Source organism: Microtus pennsylvanicus, chromosome 15, assembly GCF_037038515.1.
Source record: "Microtus pennsylvanicus isolate mMicPen1 chromosome 15, mMicPen1.hap1, whole genome shotgun sequence".
NCBI classification, from domain to species: domain Eukaryota; kingdom Metazoa; phylum Chordata; class Mammalia; order Rodentia; family Cricetidae; genus Microtus; species Microtus pennsylvanicus.
In genome coordinates, this window is record NC_134593.1 from 32,327,691 (window position 1) to 32,350,624 (window position 22,934).

At 36.9% G+C, this 22,934-nt stretch overlaps 1 protein-coding gene across 4 annotated transcripts in view; it reads right to left on the minus strand.

The window, feature by feature from the left end:
- The window catches only part of Rb1 (RB transcriptional corepressor 1), a 126,757-nt gene that overhangs the window by 64,052 nt on the left and 39,771 nt on the right, over nucleotides 1-22,934 (minus strand). For 3 of the 4 annotated variants that reach the window (XM_075948988.1, XM_075948989.1, XM_075948990.1), the window contains 7 exons: nucleotides 20,648-20,758; nucleotides 16,241-16,383; nucleotides 14,000-14,077; nucleotides 7,696-7,805; nucleotides 6,684-6,761; nucleotides 3,813-3,900; nucleotides 468-584 (listed from right to left, as the gene is read on the minus strand). In XM_075948988.1, coding sequence (XP_075805103.1) covers nucleotides 468-584; nucleotides 3,813-3,900; nucleotides 6,684-6,761; nucleotides 7,696-7,805; nucleotides 14,000-14,077; nucleotides 16,241-16,383; nucleotides 20,648-20,758 — 725 coding nt within the window. Of the gene's footprint in view, nucleotides 1-467; nucleotides 585-3,812; nucleotides 3,901-6,683; nucleotides 6,762-7,695; nucleotides 7,806-13,999; nucleotides 14,078-16,240; nucleotides 16,384-20,647; nucleotides 20,759-22,934 lie in introns of those variants that run through there. The other variant, XM_075948991.1, reaches the window with a different exon arrangement.

Below are 22,934 nucleotides of genomic sequence, written 5' to 3' on the forward strand. Positions count from 1 at the left end.
TTACATATTACCCTAATGGCACATAAGCAATTCAGATCCAGAAGCAGCATCAGAGAACTTAAACAACATGTTCAAGACTACACAACTCATAAATTGCAGAGCAATGTACCACCCAGGCTGTAACTCAATCCATATAGTCTTACCATATATTAGTTTATTTCTTAAATAGTATTGCTCAATATTAACACTGACAAGTGGTAGTATAATGTAATCCCACTCATGGAATCATAGATTTTTCTCTTAATTTTTAAATTGCTATAATTAGCATATTCGTTTTTGTTTTGTATACTGGGCTGAGGAGGGATTTCACCTACAGTTTCCCATCAGTAGCAGCAAGCACAGCAACTGGGCCATATGCCACCTGCCATTCTCTTATACTCTCCACAAATACTCCACAGCCCACAGCACAGGCTGAATAAACACATGATTTCTACACTGTGGCACTAGCAGATGTTCACTCAGGTTACCTGTACTCCAATGTCCGCACACCCCTGCCCCACGGCGTTAGCAAACTTCTCTTTAAATATGTGCCCAACATCCTTTACTCTTTTCAGGATATTTTCCTTTGGATTCACTGTGCAATTCTTGAAGAAATATAAACAGAAATAAATGCTGAGGATATTATTTGACCAGAGTTGACATTTTTCTCTTTCACAGTAAATGACTTTGATCTGTTGTTTGTTTGTAGAAGCAAGTAAACACTTTCACGAAAACAAAATAATTGACAATATAGAATATAACCAGCCAACATAGAAATCCATTGTATGTTCAAACCAAAATTTTTCAATGTAATGAAAGGTACACTGTTCTATAAAGTTTTAAACCAGTAGTTCTCAGCCATCCTAATACTGTGACCCTTTAACAGTTCCTCATGTTGTGGTGACCCCCAAGCATAAAATTATTGCATTGCTACTTCATAACCATAATTCTGCTACTGTTATGAATTATAATGCAAATATTTGATATGCAGAACATCTGATTTATAACCCCCAAAGGGGTTGTGATCTAAAGGTTGAGAACAGCTGTTTTAAACAAATTAAAGCTATAAACAAAAGATTTATCAGTCTTTCCATCTATAATATCTATCTATTTCATATACATACACAAATACACACAAATCACACACACCTCAAACCACATATGAGTAACCCCAAACTAACTAATTTTCTTACTTGTTGAAAGAAATTGCTGTGGGAAGGTTTGGAGGGAGAAAAGGGAAGAGGAAATAACTTACTTTTATCGGAATCTCAAAATTAAAAGAAATAATTTTAAAAGAAGAAATTGCTAGAGAATATATCTAAAGAAAAAAAACTCCTAGATAAAAGGGTGGACTGGAAACTGTCCTGTGTAAGACAGTGCAAGAATATGAATAAGAAAACCAATCCTCTACTCCAAAGAGATAAAGAGAAAAGCTTCGGAAATCACAAAAGTAGTGATAGACACCGGAAAGAAGAAAGCCATGTCAAAAGCAGCTCCTACTTTTGGCTCCCTGACTGGGAGGGGAAGGGGAAGCAAAGCCTCATCCAAAAATTAAAAGAGAATGGAGTCCTCTGAGAACAAGCCCACAGCCTCAAACCTAGGTGAGGGTTTTGACCAAACAGGGACTCTCGTAGCTGACATATGGGAACTGGAGAGGAAACCTATTTTGTTATTCAGTAGGACTCCAAAAACAATGACCATGGTGAGATGGACCATGATATCTAAAACTGAACTCCTTGTGTCTGAAAGTAGGAAACAACCATGAGTCAGGGAACCTGACTTTTTAACCTGCCAAAACCGGGGGAAGACAATCCCAAGGGATAACTTTGGGGAAAAGGGGTCCAGAACTTGACAAGTCAAAAGGCAAATGGCAGAAGGCTCAACTCATACAGTAAAGTGCATGAGTTAAAACATTTAGCCCTCAGTAGCTGGAAACACACCTCATGGGCTGAGAATGGCCCGAGAGTTAGAAAGTCCTGGGCCTAAGGTCAGTGGGTGAATTAACCATGGAGCCATCGATTTGCCATTCGCTCATTATAATATGAGAAGTCTGAAACGATAACCGTCTAATTGCTATCGGCTGATTAACACTTGGGAGGTTTTCAAAGTACAAAGACAGGTTCTCCACCTGTTCTCTACAGATCTCAATTCTGCTGCATGCAGTTATCCCTATACTCACAATGATTTAGGCATCCCGGAGCATCTGAAAAATGAGTTTGGGGAGGGTGACACACTGCAAAACTAAATGTGATCATAAGCCTCTGGTATGCACAAAGGGAAGCTCTCAAGTGGAGACAGGAGAAGCAGGCATGGAATACTTATCCAATACAGACTCAACACTAGAATAAGCCATAGGAAGACAAGCAGACACAAGTCCAACTGACCTTCCATTATGGCTGGGAATATACTTGGCAGTCTGAGGACCTAAGAAAAAGCTGTTCCAACATGTCAACTTGTTATTTAAGAAAAGGTTATTCTAATAACATGAAAATAATCCCAAGAATTGACAGTTGGGGTTACATGAATAAATAAGCACTACCCAGGAAAGGAAACAATTAGCAGAGTAATGAAAGCCTGTAGAATGAGAAAAACGTTTGCCAACCAAATTAGCAACATGCAATTAATAGCTACAATACACAAAGAACCATAAAAGCAAGCACCCCAAACTAAATAATCTAATCATTTGGCTAATAAACAGATGGTTCTCAAAAGAAATACAAATATGCAATAAATATTATAGAAAGTATCCAAGATCCTTAGCAAAATAAGAAATGCAAATTAAGGCTGCTTTGAGATTCCATCTCATTTTAGACAGAATGGTTATCAAAAGGAAACAGCAAATGCTGGTGAGGGTCCTGGTGGCAATGTAAACTGATATGGCCACTAGAGAAGTCAGGACGGAAGATTCTGAAAAAGACAAAACAAAAACCAGACAACCTAAAAACGATGTGAGACCCTCCATGTCAAGTTTCTTGTCAGAAACACTGAAACTAGAATCATCCTAAGAGCCAGCTATCCTACTCTTGGGTACACACCCTGAGGAAACACTTGCTCCATGTTCACTGCTGCACTATTTGCAAGTGCTAGGAAATGAACCCAACACGGATGTCTATCACAGACACAATGGAATTTCATTTACCTCTAAAAAAGAAATTGTATTTGTCAGGAAATGGATGCAACTGGAGATCATTATATCAAGCAAACCAAGCTAGCCTCAGGAGACCTATTAGTGTACTTTGCTCACTCATAAGTAGAATCTAGATTGAAACTGGAGGGAGGGTGGCATGAAAGGAGAAAGGAGACCATGATGGAAAAGGAAGAAACCTTAAGAGAAGGGGAAACAGGTGGAGAGACAATGGAAAATACGCAATGTGAAAGCAGAAGTGTGGGGAGACTAAGGGGAAGGGGTAGCAAGGGGACTCGAGAAGGTAGATAAATTACAATGTAGAGTGGGGTTTATGTATGAATAATGGAACCCATTGTTTGTATGATAACCTTAAAATTAATATAAAAATAAAAGCATCATACTGAGCAGTAGTCAGAGAGAGAGAAAAAAAAGAAAAAGAGAGAAAGGGAGAAAGAAAGACTGAAAAAAGAAAATGTCCCAGAGGTGAATGTCTAAGTTGTAAGGAAAATAGTAAACATAAGAAAAACTAAAACTAACAATATTTAAATAAAATAATCATCAAATCTAGGAGGTTCAAAAAGCAACAGATAAGATACTAAATAAGTACATAGATGGAAGACATGTTTTAAAATATACTTAGTACTTTAGCTTCTAATTTCAAATTTCTTTCAAGATATCCAAAAAAGTGATTGTACAAAGCACTTACATTGAAATAGGAAATCAGATTTTCTGATGGCTGATCACTTGCAGAATTTAAAACCACCATTAACTGTTGGATAGTATTCATAACAGTCCTAAAGAATAAAGCACAAGAAGAAGCATTAAGCAACAAAGGAAAAATTTTGAAGAAAAAATGAAATACAACTATCACTTAAGCACATCTTTTAACACACTGTGTATTCAACTTATCTTGAAGTTCCCTAAAATAAGACCTTATTTAAATAAAATAAAAACCACTTACCATGTTGCAGCTTAAAATAATTTACTTAACTTTCATAAAAGTATTATTAATAATTATAGAACTGATAAACTTACTAATAAAATTAAGTATCAATACTATTGATAGAGAATTATTCTTTTAACTAATGAATTTTCAAGAAAATATACCTTAGTTTTCATGTTATATGAATAGGTAACCGGCATCAAAATGCTATTCTTCCAAGACCATATAACAATTAAGTGTCAATACCCCACTCTCCACAATATGGAGGGTCTCACTCTATAGTATAAGTTAGCCTCAAACCTGCAACAACCCTCTTGACTCAGTCTCCCTCCAAATTTGGAGATTAGAAGAAAGGACCACTAAGCTCGTCTTTAAATATTATACACTTTCAAATAAAGACAGCAAGATATTCAGAAACTCAAATCAAGAATCGAAAGAGCCTTTAAAGAGATCTTCAAGGAAGAAGAATAAAGCCCCGAGTAATTTTAAGTCACTTTTGCTAAAGCACCAAACTTGCCCAGTCTCTCAGGACCTCCATAATTCTATAGCTTTGCAAGCACACATACATTTGAGTGTTATATATAACAAAGATAAGTGTTCCAGTCTTGTAGTAGCAGGAAGTCTTGCACAAGCCTGGCTGGGCTTCTCTAGTGGTATCACTACGCTTCTTGACACTTCACAACTTTCACACACTGTATTTTCTATAGCTACTATAAATAAACAATGCCACAAGTGACTAACTGTTAAAAACAAAAGACTGCAGACTTCTTTGAAGCAATGGTCTCAAACACTTGTTCGTTTTTGATCATAGTACCTTCCCTCAGATTCTTGACTTTATACTCTAGCCTCCCCAGCCATACCAGGTCATTGTAGCCTAACTTCTATCCAGTTCCCATGACAGCTTCCTCACAGGTCAATCCTTACCGCCTGTTCTTTGGGCAGATGCGTGTACTTTTATGTTTTTAATTCGCCCTGCCCTGATAACTCCTTGCTTTTACATCTTGCTGCTTACCAGACATCTACATAAATGCTGTAAGACTGATAAACTAAAAATGAATCCATCATATTTATCAAACCTGTTACTGTTCCTTCATTACCACCATTATTCATTTGCTTCAGTTTTTGGAATGTCTCTTTGAACTACTCCAATAGGTCAGTCCAGAGATTTTCACTAAGAATAAAAGGCAGAGCACGTAGAATGAAGAGAGTCCCTCAGGTTATTCTAATTTGCACCCTGGTGTAAGCACTAAGATATACCGACAGCTCTATTCCTAGCCTGTTCTGTACTCAGTCTTCTCCCATAAACCACTGATATGAAAAGTTATAAAAATAAAGTCTGGGCCAGATTGATGTAGCTCAATGATAGAGTATTGTCTAGCATGTACAAAGCCTTGGATTTGATCCCCAGGAAAACAACCTGGAAAAAATAACTTCTTATCTGAGAAATCAAATCTATTTTTATCCTTACTTGTATTTATCACTGATTTAAAACACAGGCCACATCACGCACCAGGTACAGCATGCTGAGGATGGCATACTAATACCTGTTTTCTAATCCTGCTGCTCCATTCCCTCATTTTACAACCAATACAGAGCAGCTAATAGTTCCCATACACATTATGCTGTGCCACATCTCAGTGCCTTTTCTTATACTACTACTACCTCTTAGTAAAATTCAGTTGAAATACAATTTCATATCATCCCTGTTACTTCATCAGCTCTGCTGGTGTGGAAATGAGTCTGTTTACATAAATATCGTCATTTGAAATGTATCACTGCTTACTTACAATGTACCACCATGCTGGGTCTTAATTATAGAAATCGTGAACAGAAAAGCCATGACCATATGGAAAGCAACTTAAAGGCTATTATTGATATTAGTGAAAAACACATAAATATGTAAATGAATTTATACTTATATTATGAACATAAAGGAATAGTTAGCAGTCCATAGAAAGAATTTCAATAGAGAATGTCAAGTATGAAATATTTCAAGTACAAAAGCACTAATAGTTCAAAAACTAAAAGAAGACCAGTATGTGGCCAATACAGAGTAACCAAGAACAAAATGAGGTTGGCAAGGCAACAGAAACCAAAGGCAACTAGAAGTAACCAGAGGCTTTAAGCAGCCGTCCACACAAGATTTGATTTACATTCATAGAATATTATTTGGGGACTCTGTGGAGAATAAATTTATTGGTAGAGAAGGCTACAACTGTAAGAAATGAAGGGTATTATCAGATAGTTACTGCCCAAATTCAAGAGAAAGAACACTGTCTTGCACAAAAGTAGAGAGAGTAGGCAGAAATAGAGGAAAGCACACAGACTCGAGAAATGCTCTGGAGCATACAGCTAGACCTGGAACAGATTCTTGAGTGGGATATGAGTCACAAAGGGACATAAAAATAACTCTAGGTTATGCAACATCAAATGCTGATGCTTTTTCTTTCTGAGAAGGAACATATATTTTGGGTTATGTTCCTTATATATAAATATAAACAAGTAATAGTTGTAATCTAAGCAAGTCATAAAATATTTACTTGTTGTGCAAATACCAAGTCAAACTAGTCTGAAGCACGTATACAGCACTTAATAAACAATTACAATGAAAGCTGAAATGAGGAAAATGCATACCTAACTGGAGTGTGTGGCGTAGCCATGTTGGCCTCTTCATCAGGGTTGTTTTTTCGTGGCGTCCTCTCTGTTTCAAAACTAAATGATAAGTAAAGTAACTCATACCGAAATTTACAATTTGTGTTATGGGTCAAAAAAGCAGTTATTGATCAGTAATAAATAGCAGTAATTAAGAAATCCTGCTATTCAGGGCATCATCCACACGTTCTCAAAAACATAAGTGATACGGAATAAAGTCTTGCTTGAATATTTTTTTTCACCATCATTCTTAAGCATGGGTCTCTTTCCACAGGTTTGTAGCAAAGTGGTACACCATACACTGACTATTACAGTCTGGACAGTGGAAGGTGTTTTCTGGCTGGTGGTCTTAACAGCCGAGCTGTGTGGGATCTTAAAACAGTGCAGCTCACAATTTTCAGTGCACTATGCTATCCAAAGATTTCACTTCTAGTTAGATAAAACTAAAGGCATTTTACTATGTTTAATTTCTTAATCATATTGTTTTCATTGCACAGTAAATATTCTTTAAAAAGAGCCAAATTAACTTTACATATGACCAGTCAAAACAATAATACTCTCAGCCATTCCCTATCTTAAGAATCTTACTTAATAAGTCAAGAGAATATTCTTCTTAAAAATTTTTTAAAATCAACATGGCCAACAATTGATAAAAAGGATGGAATGAAAAAGACACTACTTGAATAAACTAATTAATTAAATCATTTTCTTTTGGTACACATTTAAAAAAATACCTAAATAACCAAAAAGGAAAGGAAAGAAACAGAGGAAACTTATAGTACATAATTCACACTAAATCTCTATCAGTTACTAAATTGTATGCTTAGAGCACTGCCATTGCACTACATAAAGACATTTGAGAATAATCTATTATAAAATATTGTTAAAAGATCTCTAGGTTAGTAAAAGTCTATATAACATCTGAGTAATTATTAATCTATATACAATTCATATTAAAAGCATGTTAATATATAAAAACATATCATTGCAATACCTGTCTATAGGATCAGTCTGAAGTGTTTTATCATGATCCAAAAATAGTCTTGCATCTAAATCTTTGTTTTTAAGATAAAGCTCTTCGTAGCGCTTAGAAAGACTTTCAACCTCAAAAGAAAGAAATTGGCAATTATTCTTCTAGTGTTATCTCTCTTAGGATACACAAGTAGATTTCACTACAGAACTTTTGTACAATGCACATTTAATTTTAAAACACCGAGTTCACATCCAAAATAAGACCTGTCTAAGGTGGGTGGTCCTTGGACTTCCCACACGTCAGGGAACCCTGATTGCTCTTCGAGCTGATGAGGGAGGGGGACTTGATCGGGGGAGGGGGAGGGAAATGGGAGGAGGTAGTGGGGAGGAGGTAGAAATCTTTCATAAATAAATAAATTAAAAAAATAAATAAAACAGCACAAGGAAAGTGTGGCCTCAGCCATGCACACAGGCAAAAAAAAAAAAAGAATATTACACACTAAGGCTGGGTGGTAGTAGCGAATGTCTTTTAAGCCCAGCACTCAAGAGGGAGAAGCAGGAAGAACTCTGTGTGTTCGAGGCCAGCCTGGTCTACAGAGCTAGTTCCAGAACAGGAACCAAAGTTACAGAGAAACCCTGTCTTGAAAAACTGAAAAAGAGAGAGAGAGAGAGAGAGAGAGAGAGAGAGAGAGAGAGAGAGAGAGAGAGAGAGAGAGAGAGAGATTATTATACATTAAACTTCAACTTCAATATTTTTACTATTTTATGTATATACTGCACTTATTAGAATTTAAAGTAGTTAGACAAGGACCATCAAATGCCACAATACAGTGCTGACCACACTAATAGTCATCACAGGTTGAACATTTCCTAATTAACATGTTTAGAACCAAAAGTATTTGATATTTTAGAGGTTTTTTAATACTGGCATATTATATGCATATCATGAAGGTAATTTTATATAACCTTTTAAAATACTTTTGTGTCCTGAGTAGAACTTTTCATTTGTGGTCATATCAGTGCTTTTAAAAAAAGTAACACATTTCAGGGTTTTCAATTTGGAATCCCCAGTCTCATTCATAATTAGTTAACTGCTGATTCTTCAAGCATGCCACATATCCTTCACTTTTTATCTTCTACTGCATTCTCAATATAAGATAAGGCAATTCTCTAAACACAATAAATACTCTCAATTATAAATTTTAAACAATCTTTTTTAAACCCTCTGGTTCACTCTGCCTCTTTTTTTTTAATATTTATTTCTTATGTATACAATATTCTGTCTGTGTGTATGCCTGCAGGCCAGAAGAGGGCACCAGACCCCATTACAGATGGTTGTGAGCCACCATGTGGTTGCTGGGAATTGAACTCAGGACCTTTGGAAGAGCAGGCAATGCTCTTAACTTCTGAGCCATCTCTCCAGCCCCACTCTGCCTCTTTTTAGTTTAGTACCTTTGGCAAGAGAATTAGCCCAATTAAGTATCCTAATGTCATGGTTTGAATGAGAGTGGCCTCTATAAGATCATATAATTTAATTTTTGCCTTCCTGTTGGTAAACTATTGGGAAGGATTAGGAGGTGTGAAGTGTGTTACTGTGAGTGGGCTCCGAGGTTTTAAAAGCCACACTATTTCCAGCTAGCTCTCTCGGCTTCCTTTTTCTGGATCCAAATACATGCTTCCAGCTTCTGTTCTGGTGCCATGCCTACCTGCCTATCTGGTGTCATGCTTTCCACAAAGATGGCCATGGGCTCTAACCCTCTGCAACTGTGAGCCCCAAATGAAACATTTCTTTTATAAATTTCCTTGGTCATGATGTTTTGTCATGACAACAGAAAACACCTAATAAACACAGTTTTACAATTTACTTTCTATCATACCTTTTCAAATGCTAGAAACTACAATGTATTGGTTCTAATCTCTTATTATAACTATGATTTAAAATCTAGTGTTCAATAGTCAGCTATGATTTTTTTGTTCTGGTGTTAGGGAAGAATGTAGCACAATTAATAAAAACCCAGGGAGAAAAAATGAGGTTCAACCTGAAGAAAAAGCGAAATAGTCAGTCACTGGCTCTTACCCCTACCTCAGTCTAAAATGAAGATCCTACCTCAGAAACCTCAGAATGAGACTGTGTTTGAGAGTTGTCTCCTCAGGTATACCATTCCTCTCTAGTGCTGGAAATAAAGGCATGTACCACTACCACCTGATTTCTACGACAAACTAGCATGTCTCCTGGGATTAAAGGTATGTGTCACCACTGCCTTGTCTGTAAGTCTGATCAGTGTGGCTCTTTAACTCTCTGATCTTCTGGCAAGCTTTATTTATTAAAATACAAATGAAATGTCACTACATTAAAATCAAGAGTCTTGCACACACACATTCTACCATTAAATCAAGAAAACACTCCTGAAGTGTTTTCTACCTAGTTTGGTTTGTTGTTCCAGTACTATAGATAGAACCCAGGACATTTTACATGGTTAAGCAGGCACTCTACCACTGAGCAACACTCCCTAGCCCTTTCTGTGACTTTCAAAGACAATGTTTAACCTTGAGGGAACTAAAAACTGCATTATAAAAAGAATGGTAGAAGAAACCCAAAAATGCAAATTGTATGTTTCCCTACATAGTTAAATTTGGCAGGATGGTTATTAATGCATAGCTAAGATTAGTGACCACTCCTGCCCTACCTTAGAGAAACACAAACTAGCAACCATCTGACTGGCAATTATATGTGCAATACTGAAAATGTGAAGTTGCTCTTAAGGTATTCATTGAAACTAACCCTTTATAAAGGAGTGGGGGATTATCCTAAATGTTAACATTTAGATGTTAGATGTCAGAACAGCATGGTTTCTGATGCCTAAAGTAGGAATAAGATTACTAAAAGACCAGGTCTCACTGATAAAAAGTACCAATCCACGTGGTTAACATAGACAAGAATTATAGGGTTAATTTGAGTTGTAAGAGATAGTTAATAATAACCTTGAGATAACAGGCCAAACAGTTTATAGTTGTTATAAGCTTCTGTTTCTTTGGGACTGAATGGCTGCGGGGCCAGGTGGGACAGAAACTTCTGTCTACATATATAGTACCCAAATGTTAGGCAAGAATTTCCACATAAAGCCTAAGAAAGCTTTTTAAAAGAGTATTCTAGACAGAAAAGAACAAAATCAAGCACAGCTTCTTGGTACCAGCATTGTCTTGAGTGCGCTCTGTTTGCTAGAAACAAGCAGAGGCCTGGCTCCTATAAGAGAAGCTCAGCATTAGCAGCAAAACCCTCACAGCTCTTTTCAGAGGCTCTGTCACCGAATACTTAAGTGGGGTTTATGAGCAGCCAGCAGCTTGCTTCTTGGTGGTGGCATGAATCTAGAAACTATTCAGAGTTGTGGTAAAAAATGTGGCTAGGTCAGTATCTCCACCTAGTCTAGTCTAGGCTAGACTCTCAGGAAGTGGGGCCAAGGAATGGGGCAGATCTATCTGCCAAAACCGTGGCTTTAATCCTAGTCATGTTGCTTAGCAGATTAAAGACTAATGTGGTCAGAAAAAGATAAAGGTATACAGTAAAGACAGATTCAGAGGTAAAAAAAGAAAAAAAAACCCATCTAAACAGTTTACAGTGTGTTTAAAAATATTCATAGGCTTGGGAGAGAAAAGAAAGAGAAATAGATTATGGACACTTGTCTTTGTTTAGAGTGTAGGTTACAAGTTGTTATGAATAACAGCCAGGAAAAAAAGCAAAACAAATAAGATTAGATTCAGGGTCTTGTTTTGAGGGAAAAAAAGGAGAAATGCTGTGGGATAATGTTCTTGTACACTATAAAGATTTGTCACTCATATTGGTTTAATAAAAAAAACGCTGATTGGCCAGTAACCAGGCAGGATGTATAGGTGGAGCAACTAAACTAAGAGAATTCTGGGACAAGAAAAGGCAGAGTCAGTCATCAGCCAGAAGCAGAGGAAGCAAGATAAGAATGCCTTACTGATAAAAGGTACCAAGCCATATGGCTAATACAGACAAGAATTATAGGTTAATTCAAGTTGTAAGACTTAGTTAATAATAAGCCTGAGCTAATAGGCCAAACAGTTTATAATTGTTATATTACTCTGTGTGTTTCTTTGGGACTGAATGGCTGTGGGACTGGATGGTACAGAAACTTCCATCCACACAGTATTGTTCTTCTTTGTCTTTGTGTGTGGTAATGAAATATTCTGAAACTATCTTTTATATTCTAAGAGACTGGAACTTTTGTTGGATCTCATAGCCAAGATAAACAATATACCTTAAGGTCACTTACAAATTAAGAATGCTAGCCTACTGTGTATTCAAACTGCTTGCTTAGCCTAACTAGTAACCAACCTCACCTGCCTTGGTTTACCATGTAGTCAACGTTTAAAACCATTTACCTATTGATGGACATCTAGACCAATTCTATGACTTAGTTATTGTAGATAGAGCAGCAATAAGCATAAATATACAGGGATCTTTACAGTATGCTGGCACAGAGTCTTTGGGGCATATATCCAGAAGGGATACAGGTAGGTCATATAGAAGTTGTATTTTTTAGTTTTTTCAGGACCTCCTTAATGGCTGCATCAAGACTAGACTAATTATATTCCCACGAGTAATCTATATATTAGATACATAAAATATTATATCTTCCAAAGATTTCCTCTCATTCCATAGGCTGTCTCTTAACTCAAGAGTTTCATTTGCTATACAGAACATTTTAGTCTCATTAAATTCCTGAGCTATCAGAGTCTTTCTCTTTTCCTGAAAAAAATCATACTCTACCTTAAAGTATTCTACCTATGTTTTTCTGTAGAAGTTTCAGTTTCTAATCATCCATTATAAACTTTGATATAGTTTAATTGATTTTATGGGATGAAAACCAGGAGTCTAATTTCATTCTTCTCTATGTAGCTTTCCCAGGATCCCTTGTTGAAGAAGCTATGGATTCTCGTTTTGTCTTGGTATCTTGGTGGCAGTCCTTCCCTCCCTGAGTCATGGGACAGTGTGAGGAGCATTGGTGATATTGGCAATGGACCTGAGCTTTTCCAGTGGAGAGACTTATTGCCATCTCAATATCATTGTTTGTAGTAGATCTGCTTATATGCTCTTGGTTTAATTTTCTAAGTTATGAATGTCTTGAAATTTGTCCAGTTCTTCTAGACTTTCCAATTTATTGGAATAATAGTTTTCAAAGGTGCTCTAATGATCCTCTGATTTTTGTTGGTGTCCGCCATTATGTTTCCTTTTCAATCTCTAATTTTATTAAACTGGTTCTTTCTTCTGATTCATTTGGCTCAAGGTTTTCCAACTTCATTTATCTTTTCAAAGAATCAACTCTTTGTTTTTTATTGCACAGAGAGAGAGAGAGAGAGAGAGAGAGAGAGAGAGAGAGGAGGGAGGGAGGGAGGGAGGGAGGGAGGGAGGGAGGGAGAGAGAGAGAGAGAGAGAGAGAGAGAGAGAGAGAGAGAGAGAGAACAAGAACAGGCTGGCCTCAGACTTAAACTCAAGATCCTCCTGTGCTCTGGGTACTAGATTGCAGGCATGTGCCACTGTGCCTGGCTCTCCTGCAGTGTTCTATTTCCTAGTTTGCCTCTCTCACTAGCTCCTTAGGATAGTGACTGAAAGTTAATCTCTGGACCCACATTATCCAGCACAACACTTGACACACTGAACACAAAATAAATACTAAGTGAATTCTTTTTTTTTTTTTTTTCGAGACAGGGTTTCTCCATAGCTTTTTTTGGTTCCTGTCCTGGAACTAGCTCTTCTAGACCAGGCTGGCCTCGAACTCACAGAGATCCACCTGCCTCTGCCTCCCAAGTGCTGGGATTAAAGCCGTGTGCCACCACCGCCCGGCTCTAAGTGAATTCTTAAATTAAGAACTAGTTAACAATCCAAATAGAGAACCAGTAGCCTAGTTTTCTAATTCTATGCCTTTTGATAAATTATGTTTGCTTATACTTTCGAATCTATGTTTTTAAAAAAAAACCTTGTTGGGTCATAGTGGCACACACCTTTAATCCCAGCAATCTGGACAGAGGCAGAGGCTGGTGGATTACATAAACTTGAGGCCAGCTGGTCTACAGAGTGAATTTCAGGACATCTAGGACTACACAGAGAAAAGAAACCCTGCCTCAAAAAAACAAACCAAACAAAACAAGTAAACAACAACAAACAAAAAACTTTGTTGACTTTACAATTCTACTCAGTTAAATTTACTTTGGGAAATAAACAACTGACAATTAAACAATTATCCTCCTTCACCAAAGTCTCAAACAAACCATACTAATTTTAATTGAATTGTATTTCAAATTACCTCTGGAAGTCCATTAGATGATACAATTCCAAGTGAATTCATAAAAGGGATAAAATTTTTGAAATAAACATTTTTCACCTGAAAAATATAACATTCAAATATATATACATCTAAGATTACAATATTAAGAGATTAAAATTTAAAACAAAATAAAATCCAGTCTCAGTAACTATCCATACTAATAGTGTTAACTGACATAAAGCATGATTAATAAAAACTCATCATGATTAATAAAAACTTAAAAGAAACTGGGGTCCAACCCAAAGACCCGAAAAGCAAAGCAGCCAGCCAATGGCTTTTACCTTGACCTCAACCCAAAATGGCAATCCTGCCTCCAGGAATCTCATAATGAGACTGAGCTGAGTGCTGTCTCCTCCCATTTTATATTCCTCTCTAGGGCTGGGATTAAAGGTGTGCACCACTCTCATCTGGTTTCTATGGCAAGCTAGTGTGGCTACTGGGATTAAAGGTGTATAGCTGCATGATCTGTAAGGCTGGCCAGTGTGGCTGATTTACTTTTCTGATCCTCAGATTTTAATAAGTTTTACTTATTAAAATACAAGTGAAATGCCACTACACTGACATTTACAGTACATTCAAACTTACCATATTTATAACTGTTTCAATTATTTACTTTTTAATATAGATTTCTGGCCATAAAACAGAGTTTAAGTGGAAAACTGCTAATGAAATGGGGTGTGTGGCATAAGGAGCCACTGAAGGCAATATTTTAAAGTGGCACTTGGAAAACAGATTACTGGTTGCTCTGTAAGTGCAATGTAATATAGAATTTTTAACCAATTGCTTTTCTTTTACTTACTTTCTTTTCCAAACATGTAGTCTACATTTAGTGATTTTTCTAACAAATAGTATATTTATTTTCTAACTAGTTCACACTTACCTGGGATATTTAGTAGTTAATCAATTAGTATAATTAACCAATAGTTATACAGCCATAAATGCTATTTTTAGTCATGTGTCAATTAAAATACTGAAGTTTTTATTAGCTATACTTGTATCATAACTAAACACTCTAAATTCTAAGAACAAATTCCTTAAGATTAAAAACGTATTTATTCTAATCCTCAAAATAAAATGTAACTACTCATGTTATAAAAATCCAGGGAATTAGAACAGCACACTGACTACTATTTACTCCCTTATGACCAAACACAGAAAGGAGACAGCACTATTTCAGCTACCCCTGCCAGTATATTTGTGTGGGGAGCTCGTGGTCTAGAAACGTGAAAAGCAAGCATTTAGGCTTATATATGAAGTTAATACATACAGATTCATGACATTAATAAGAGCCACAGGGTAAAGCCTAGATATCTTGGTAATAGTTCTAATACTTCTTTAATTCAATCTTGGAAACAGCTATCCTCACTGTTTCCCCGAGTTGTCAGAATTTCAAAGATATAGTATTTCACATATCTGATGAATTGTAGGCAAAATTTCAATAACCAAACTGTGAAAGAGACAATCTGTTGAATGAACAGAGACCCAGATGACCTAAACTTTACCAAAGGCTCAGTGAGTGATGAGTAACCGGTCTCTGGAAACATATCACTCATTACTATAAGGAAGTGGGGTGCATTATTTGTAAGAATCCTTTCGGTTCCAAAACCTAGACTCTTGAAGAAAGTAATTACTCTGTGTGCAGAAGTTCTCTCTAATGGCCTGGAGGGATGGCTCAGTCGTTAAAGGCTAAATAGAAACTGAATGTTAGATCACTCACACTGAAGTGAAACTCTGAGGTCTCTTGGTAAGGTGTTTTAAACACTAGGGATATTAGTAAATTCGATGGTCTAGAAGGAGAAACACATTTGAAAACTATTGTCTTCATGATATATATCCAGTAATTCCAGAAGGGAGACATTACCTTTAAAAGCTAAGTAAGGAAGTATGAAAATTAATTTTTTGCAAATATTTTGTTCTTATAAAATAGAAATGGTCGCCCGGCGGTGGTGGCACACGCCTTTAATCCCAGCACTCGGGAGGCAGAGGCAGGCGGATCTCTGTGAGTTCGAGGCCAGCCTGGTCTACGACAACTAGTTCCAGGACAGGAACCAAAAACTACGGAGAAACCCTGACTCGAAAAATAAAAATAAAAAAAAATAGAAATGGTCCTAACTAAAAACTAAAAATAAAAGCATGCTCATAACAAAAAGTATATATTGGCAAGAAGACTTCACATATGTATCTACTCAACTGTTTTAAACAAAGTGTAGGAGAAATTACCTCATCTATATTACATTCATGCTCTTTACAGAGAACTTCAATAATTCTTGTATCATTTTCTAGTTGTTTTGCTATCCGGGCACTCCTGTTCTGACCTCTTCTGGGTGTTCGAGGTGAACCATTAATGGGTATTACAGCTGTTTCTGTAAAAATGGTAAATTAGGTAAGAACAATTGTACATTCCATATTGAAAAGAGTTAATGAAACTAGTCTGGGGATGTAGCTGAGTTGGTAGAGTACTTGCCTAGAAAAGCATGAAACCCTGGGTTCAATTCCTATCACCACATATACCAGGAATGCTGGTACACACCTGTAATCCCAGCATTTAGGAGGCAAAGGGAGATTCAAAGTTCAATACCATCCTTGTCTAAGTAGTGAGTTCAAGGCCAGCCTAGGTCACATGAGACGCTATCTCCAAAATAATTACTTAAAATTAAATAAATTGTAAAACAAAATTTGACACATTCTAATTATAACTAAGACAACATTAGGAATAATCCTTGTAGAATTTTAATCCACTTATTATGGCTCACAACATAATTAACAATTTTAGCTTATTAATTAAAATCTATTGGTTCCCCCCTTTGTTTTGTTGTACAGGCAATCAAATCCAGGGTCTCTGTGAATGTTACACAAATGCTCCATCACTGAGCCGTAGCCTGTTTCTGAATGCCTGCTGTGATATATATACATATATACATATATATACATATATACATGATATATATACACACACACACACACACACACACACACACACACTGTTATTAGTTTTAGCAACTCACATTTTTCTTTTTCTACAAATGCTATACCCAAAATGCTACATCCCATAAACCCGGAGAAAGTATGATAAACAAATAATTTATAAATTACTTATAAGTATATTCTACTCAGAATACATGAACAAAAATATTTCCTGGGCTGATGAGATGACTCAGTGGGCAAAGGCACTAGCTGCCAAGGCTGACAACCTGGTTCAATCCCTGGAACCCCTACAGGAGAAGGAAAGAACTGACTCATGCAAATTTTCTTCAACTTCTGCACACAGCCCCACACGGAATCCTACTACCCCACAAACAAATACTAAGTAAGTATAAACATTTTCTTTATTTTTAGATCCTTAAATGAATAAGCAAATATTTATGGGTTTCATTTATAAACATAGTATAAACCTTTTAAGTATTAGCAATTATAAAGTATTTAAGGTTGTAGTGTAAGGGGCTAAGGAGATAACTCAGTGGGTAAGAACACTGGCTGCTCTTCCAGAGGACTCAGGTTAAATTCCTAGTATTCACATTGTGGCTCACAACTATCTATTCAGTTTCAGGGGATAGGATGCCCTCTTCTGGCCGACAGGCATCAGACACATAAGTGGTACATAAGCATAGGTGTTGGCAAAACATATGTTGTACACATGATAAGTACAAATCCTGTACTCTAATTATTTAAATATTAAATATTTATTTTAATATTAAATTAATATTAAGTATTAAAAAATAAAGCATGAGAGAGGGAGAAGAAAGAAGCAGAATACTGTTTTGTGCTACAGATTAGAACCAGGGCCTTCTATGCTCTACCACTGAACTACATCCACAACCTAGAGGAGCAAGTTTTAGAAGTATAACAAGCTAGGCATAGTGATCGAAGCATGCCTTTCCTCACAAGGGCAAGATCTCTGTGAGTTTGAGGCCAGCACGGTCAACATAGCAAGCTTCAGGAGAGCATGGGCTACATAATGAGGGCCTGCCTCTAAATAAATAAATAAATTTAAGCCAGGCGGTGGTGGCGCACGCCTTTAATCCCAGCACTCGGGGGGCAGAGGCAGGTGGATCTCTGTGAGTTTGAGGCCAGCCTGGTATAGAAGAGCTAGTTCCAGGACAGGAACCAAAAACTACGGAGAAACCCTGTCTCGAAAAATCAAAAAAAAAAAATTAACCAATCACAAAGTAGAGATTTCATGTACATTCTGATTCAGTCAGCCTACAGAAAAGAAACTTCTATTGAATATATACACTAACTGGAAATCTGAACACTTACAAAGTATTTGATGGCATTAAACAGTAACTAACAGTTTTTAGATGTCATAATAGTACTATTTTAAAAAGTCTTTCTCTTTTGCAGATAAAGATACCAGGTTGAAACCACCCACAAGCTGTGGGAACCTGTGGGATATGAGGCTACAGACAGGTCATAAATTATCTTCTGAAGCCAGGTCATAGTACATGGAGACAAACCACATCACTGTATCTGAAAACCCTATCACAAAAGCTAATTAAAAATTAACTGTACTTGGTCAATTCAGTTTATCATGCTGGTTTCTCTGTAACAATGAAGTACAGATTTCAATTATCTAAAGAACAAAGACATCAATCTAAATAAAGTAACACAATACACCAACTTTTTATTTAATTTTATTTTGCAGACAGAATCGCACCCTGTAGCTCTGGCTGTCCTGAAACAAGCTATGTAGACCACCTTGTCTGGAACTCACAGAGATTGGCCTACTTCTGTCTTCCAGGGCTGGGATTTAAAAAACCATGCATTTATGACACCCAGCTATATACCAACTTTTAAAGTTTCAACATTGATATAAACAAGGGAGAAAAAGGCAGGCAAAAGAAACATTTAAAGGATGGGGACTTTTGAAGTATATTTACTATTTATTGTAGAGTTTAAAATTTCTCCTGTTTTGTATGTAATTACACTAGTTTAAGTTTTCTGCCTCTTCCACCAACATAGGTTTAATACATTGTCAAAACTCTCATCCAGACTTCATTTCCCCAAGAAGTCATTGTTCACAAAGATGAATTAGTCTTCACTATTTCAGCCTCTTCAGCATGAAGTTTAGTCTTGAAATTATGATCTGCTATGTTTTATCACTACTAGTACTTTTATCATTTCATGAGCTAGGGATCAGCCTGTCCTTAGCTATGCTTACATTTTCTACTGTAAAAAAGGTGATTTCAAAGTCCTATTTTTGAGGCGACCAAAAGAAACATCTCTGGTCTAAGAAATACTTAATCTACACTTATTTTGCTTAATGCTATCTATTTATCAACAGCTACTTTTATTTAAATACATTTCCCTTCCTTCTCATTACCCACTGAAACAGTATCACTTACTGCTCATATTAAAAAAATCAGTTATATAGCATACAATATCCAATACTAATTAAAAACTTAAATTGCTACCATAGAATGTCCCCCTTCCCAAAAGTTATGGATCAAATCTCCATCTTTTGTTCTACTTTACTACAAATCTCCCCTGCTTCTTCAAAAGAAACATTTCCCCAACCTTACCTACTCCTCAAACTCATTTCAAATAACACTTTTCTATGTTGTTGATTAGCCCTCCATTGCTACTATAAAAACTTGCTTTTTAATTTTTAAATTATATTTTTAATTATGTGTGTATGCGTGCGTGCATGTATGTGTGTGTATGTGTGTGTGTGTGTGGTGTGAGGGGTATATTTAAGTGAGTATAGTACCCAGAAAGTCCAGAAGAGGGCACTGCATCTTCCTGTAGCTGAAGTTACAGGAGGTTGAGAGCCACCCAACATGGTTCTGGGAACTGAACTCAGGTCCTCTACAAGAGCAATATGCATTCTTAACCACTAAGATATCTTTCTAGCCCTTATTTTAATTTTATGATTATGATTATTATTGTGTGGGTGTATATGTGTGCACACATGCATGAGCACGTAGGGGAAGCAGGACACACCTCTGGAGGTCAGGGACAACTTTCAGGAACCAATTCTCTCTTTCCACCATTAACTCTGGGCATTGGACTCAGGTTGTTAGGCTGGAACATCTCACTGGCCATGTAAAAATGTTCATATCTCTAAAACTCCTCCCAATTTTTGTTTTGATTAAACTAGAGCACTTCCTACTACATACATTCTTGATTATTTGCTCAACGTTTTATCTTCTTTTCTATAGCTTATACTCTTGAAGGTTGCTGATTTGAATCTGGAGATGTTCAGGCCCACGTGTTAGTCTCAGTCCCCAGCTTGCAGCTATCGGCAGAGTCTAACCAGTCCGAGGGTTCCTGCAGTGCATCCATCCTCTCCCTACTCTCTTTCTCAACTCCAGTAGAAGGAGAACAGTTTTACTCCATTGTGTGCACCTGCCACGATGTGGCCTCACTACAGGCTCAAAGCAAAGGTGTCAAATCGCCTGTGGACTGGAAACTCCAAAACTGTGAGCTAAAAATAAGTCGATCACACCCCAACAAGTTGATCACATCAGGTATTGTCACAGTAAAGCAAAGCTAAGAGAAAAAGGCAGAGCCCGTTCCTGACTAATGTTTTATCATCCTCTCAGTTTTAGGACTGCATCGGACCTATAAGACATTCAGTAAGTCACTCATGAAGAGAGAGAAGAGCACTGCATTGTTTAGAATACTTACTGTATGGTTCTCTGAGTAGTGCAGGAGGTGAGAACTTAATAAAATAGTCAACTACACACAACATTAACTGAAACGAGATTACCAGATCATCTTCCATTTGTAATACTTCTCCTAAAAACAAAAAAGATCCACAGTTAAATATTTAAAACTTATATTTAACTATTATTTACTTACCTGTGTGTGTGTACATGCATGTATATGCACGTTTGTGAGCAAAGTGTGTGTGTACATGTACCTTAAAATACGTGTGTCAATCAGAGGACAACCTGCATGAACTGGTTCTCTTCTTTTACTATGTGGGTCCCAGTGACCAAACTCAGGTTCCAGGTTGGCGGTTCATGCCTTTATGTGTAAAGGCATTTCAGTGGCTTCAAGATTCCCATTTTTAAAAAAAGTTAGTGAGTAGTGCCTTTAAGTCAGAGAAAAATGTAATGGTATATCCATATGCTCATTAATTTGCTAATCACTAGAGCCATGATGAAAACTTTTCTCTTTGTTGCAAAACCAAATTAAAAAGATGAGATTCAAGACATAAATGAGAGCTTTAAAACTGGGGATTATAAGAATTAATTCTTATTAAAATCATCTGGCATTACCTTTTATAAAATCTGCTTCCTATTTTGGTGTGACCTACAAAGCTCATTACTCTCAGAAACAATGCTGAAGCATGATGCATGCTAATCTTTCACTCTAAATGTTTATATAAAGTATCTCATATGTTCAATTTAACCCCCTACAAATATTACACTAATGAAAACCATTAAGAAATAACAAAATTGCTGGGCAGTGGTGGTGCACGCCTTTAATCCCAGCATTAGGGAAGCAGAGGCAGACCTGATCTACAGAGGCCAACCTGGTCTACAGAGTGAATTCCAGGACAGCCAGGGCTGTTACACAGAAAAATTCTGTTTTGAAAACCCAAAGGAAAAAAAGAAATAAAATCCAGGAGGTGATGGTGCATACCTTTAATCCTAGCACTTGGAAGACAGAGGCAGGGGATCTCTGTGAGGCAAGGCCAGCCTGGTCTACAGAGCAAGTTCCAGGTCAGCCAGGGCAACACAGAGAAATCCTGTCTCAAAAAACAAACAAACAAAAAACCCAAACAGAGCATAATTATAAGGTCAGGTTGAAATGATTATTTAACATAATATCCTAAGAGTTTATGTAACACACATTACATACATATATAACTTAAAACAATAAGTTTATGTAACATATATAACATACAACTACAAGGCTTATAGAAATAAATACATGTAATAGGTACCTATACATAATGTAAATTACAATCAAATCCAGCAAGTGCCTATTTGCTTATAGCTCTATTACTTTTAAGAAAGCTGTAGGAGCCAGAGAGATTGCTCATGGTTGATAGCACTCGTTGCACTTGCAGAGGGCCCAGGTGAGGCTCCCAGCACCCACATGGTAGCTAGCTCACAAGTGTCTCTAATTCTCATTAAGGAAATCAATGCCCTCTCTGGTCTCCAGAGGTACGAGGAATACATGTGGTACATATACATATATGCAAGTAAAACACTCATATGCACAGATAAAAGTAAATAAGTATTTTTTATATAAAGGAGAAGCTTGAGCTGATTCACTTTCTACCTTTGGACTATCTGCTAAGCCAGTAATAACAACAACAAATACTGAAACTCCCAAAATGTGTGAGACAATGAATAACCTTGTATCAAGTGGGTGTTTTAAGTCTACATGGTATGGTACAAAAGTATGTTTGCAATGAATTCAGTGAAGAAATATTACAGGGGGTGTAAACCACAAAGCAGAAATGTATGATACAAAAATGTCACTAGGAAACTCTTTAATTTGTACGCTAACTGAAAGTTAATGGTGGTGAAGAAACAGGTGAAGTTTGCTATCAGGCACATCCAAGTAAGAGGAGCACGGCCAAGTCAGATGAACAGCCTCTCCGCTCTAACAACACTCTGAAAGGTAAACACATTAGCCAAGTGCTAGCAGCAGCAATACCAAATCCGGAACAACTCTCCAGCAGCACGCTCACTTCTCATTTTCTGGCTTGGAGGGAGAAGTAACCATTACAGAAAAGGGAAGTAAACCATGATGGCTAGCTGCCCAGCACAGATATTCCAGTATACTGCGCTGATTGGGAAAAGGGCAAAGTACAGAATTCAGATAAATTCTCTACTCTCGTCCTCACTTTCTGACTAAAAGTAGCATAACGCCCATTTACAGCACACTGTAATTCTCTGGGGAATACAAACTCACTGCACATTAAGTATAAAGGGAATAAAGGGAGGGTCTCTCA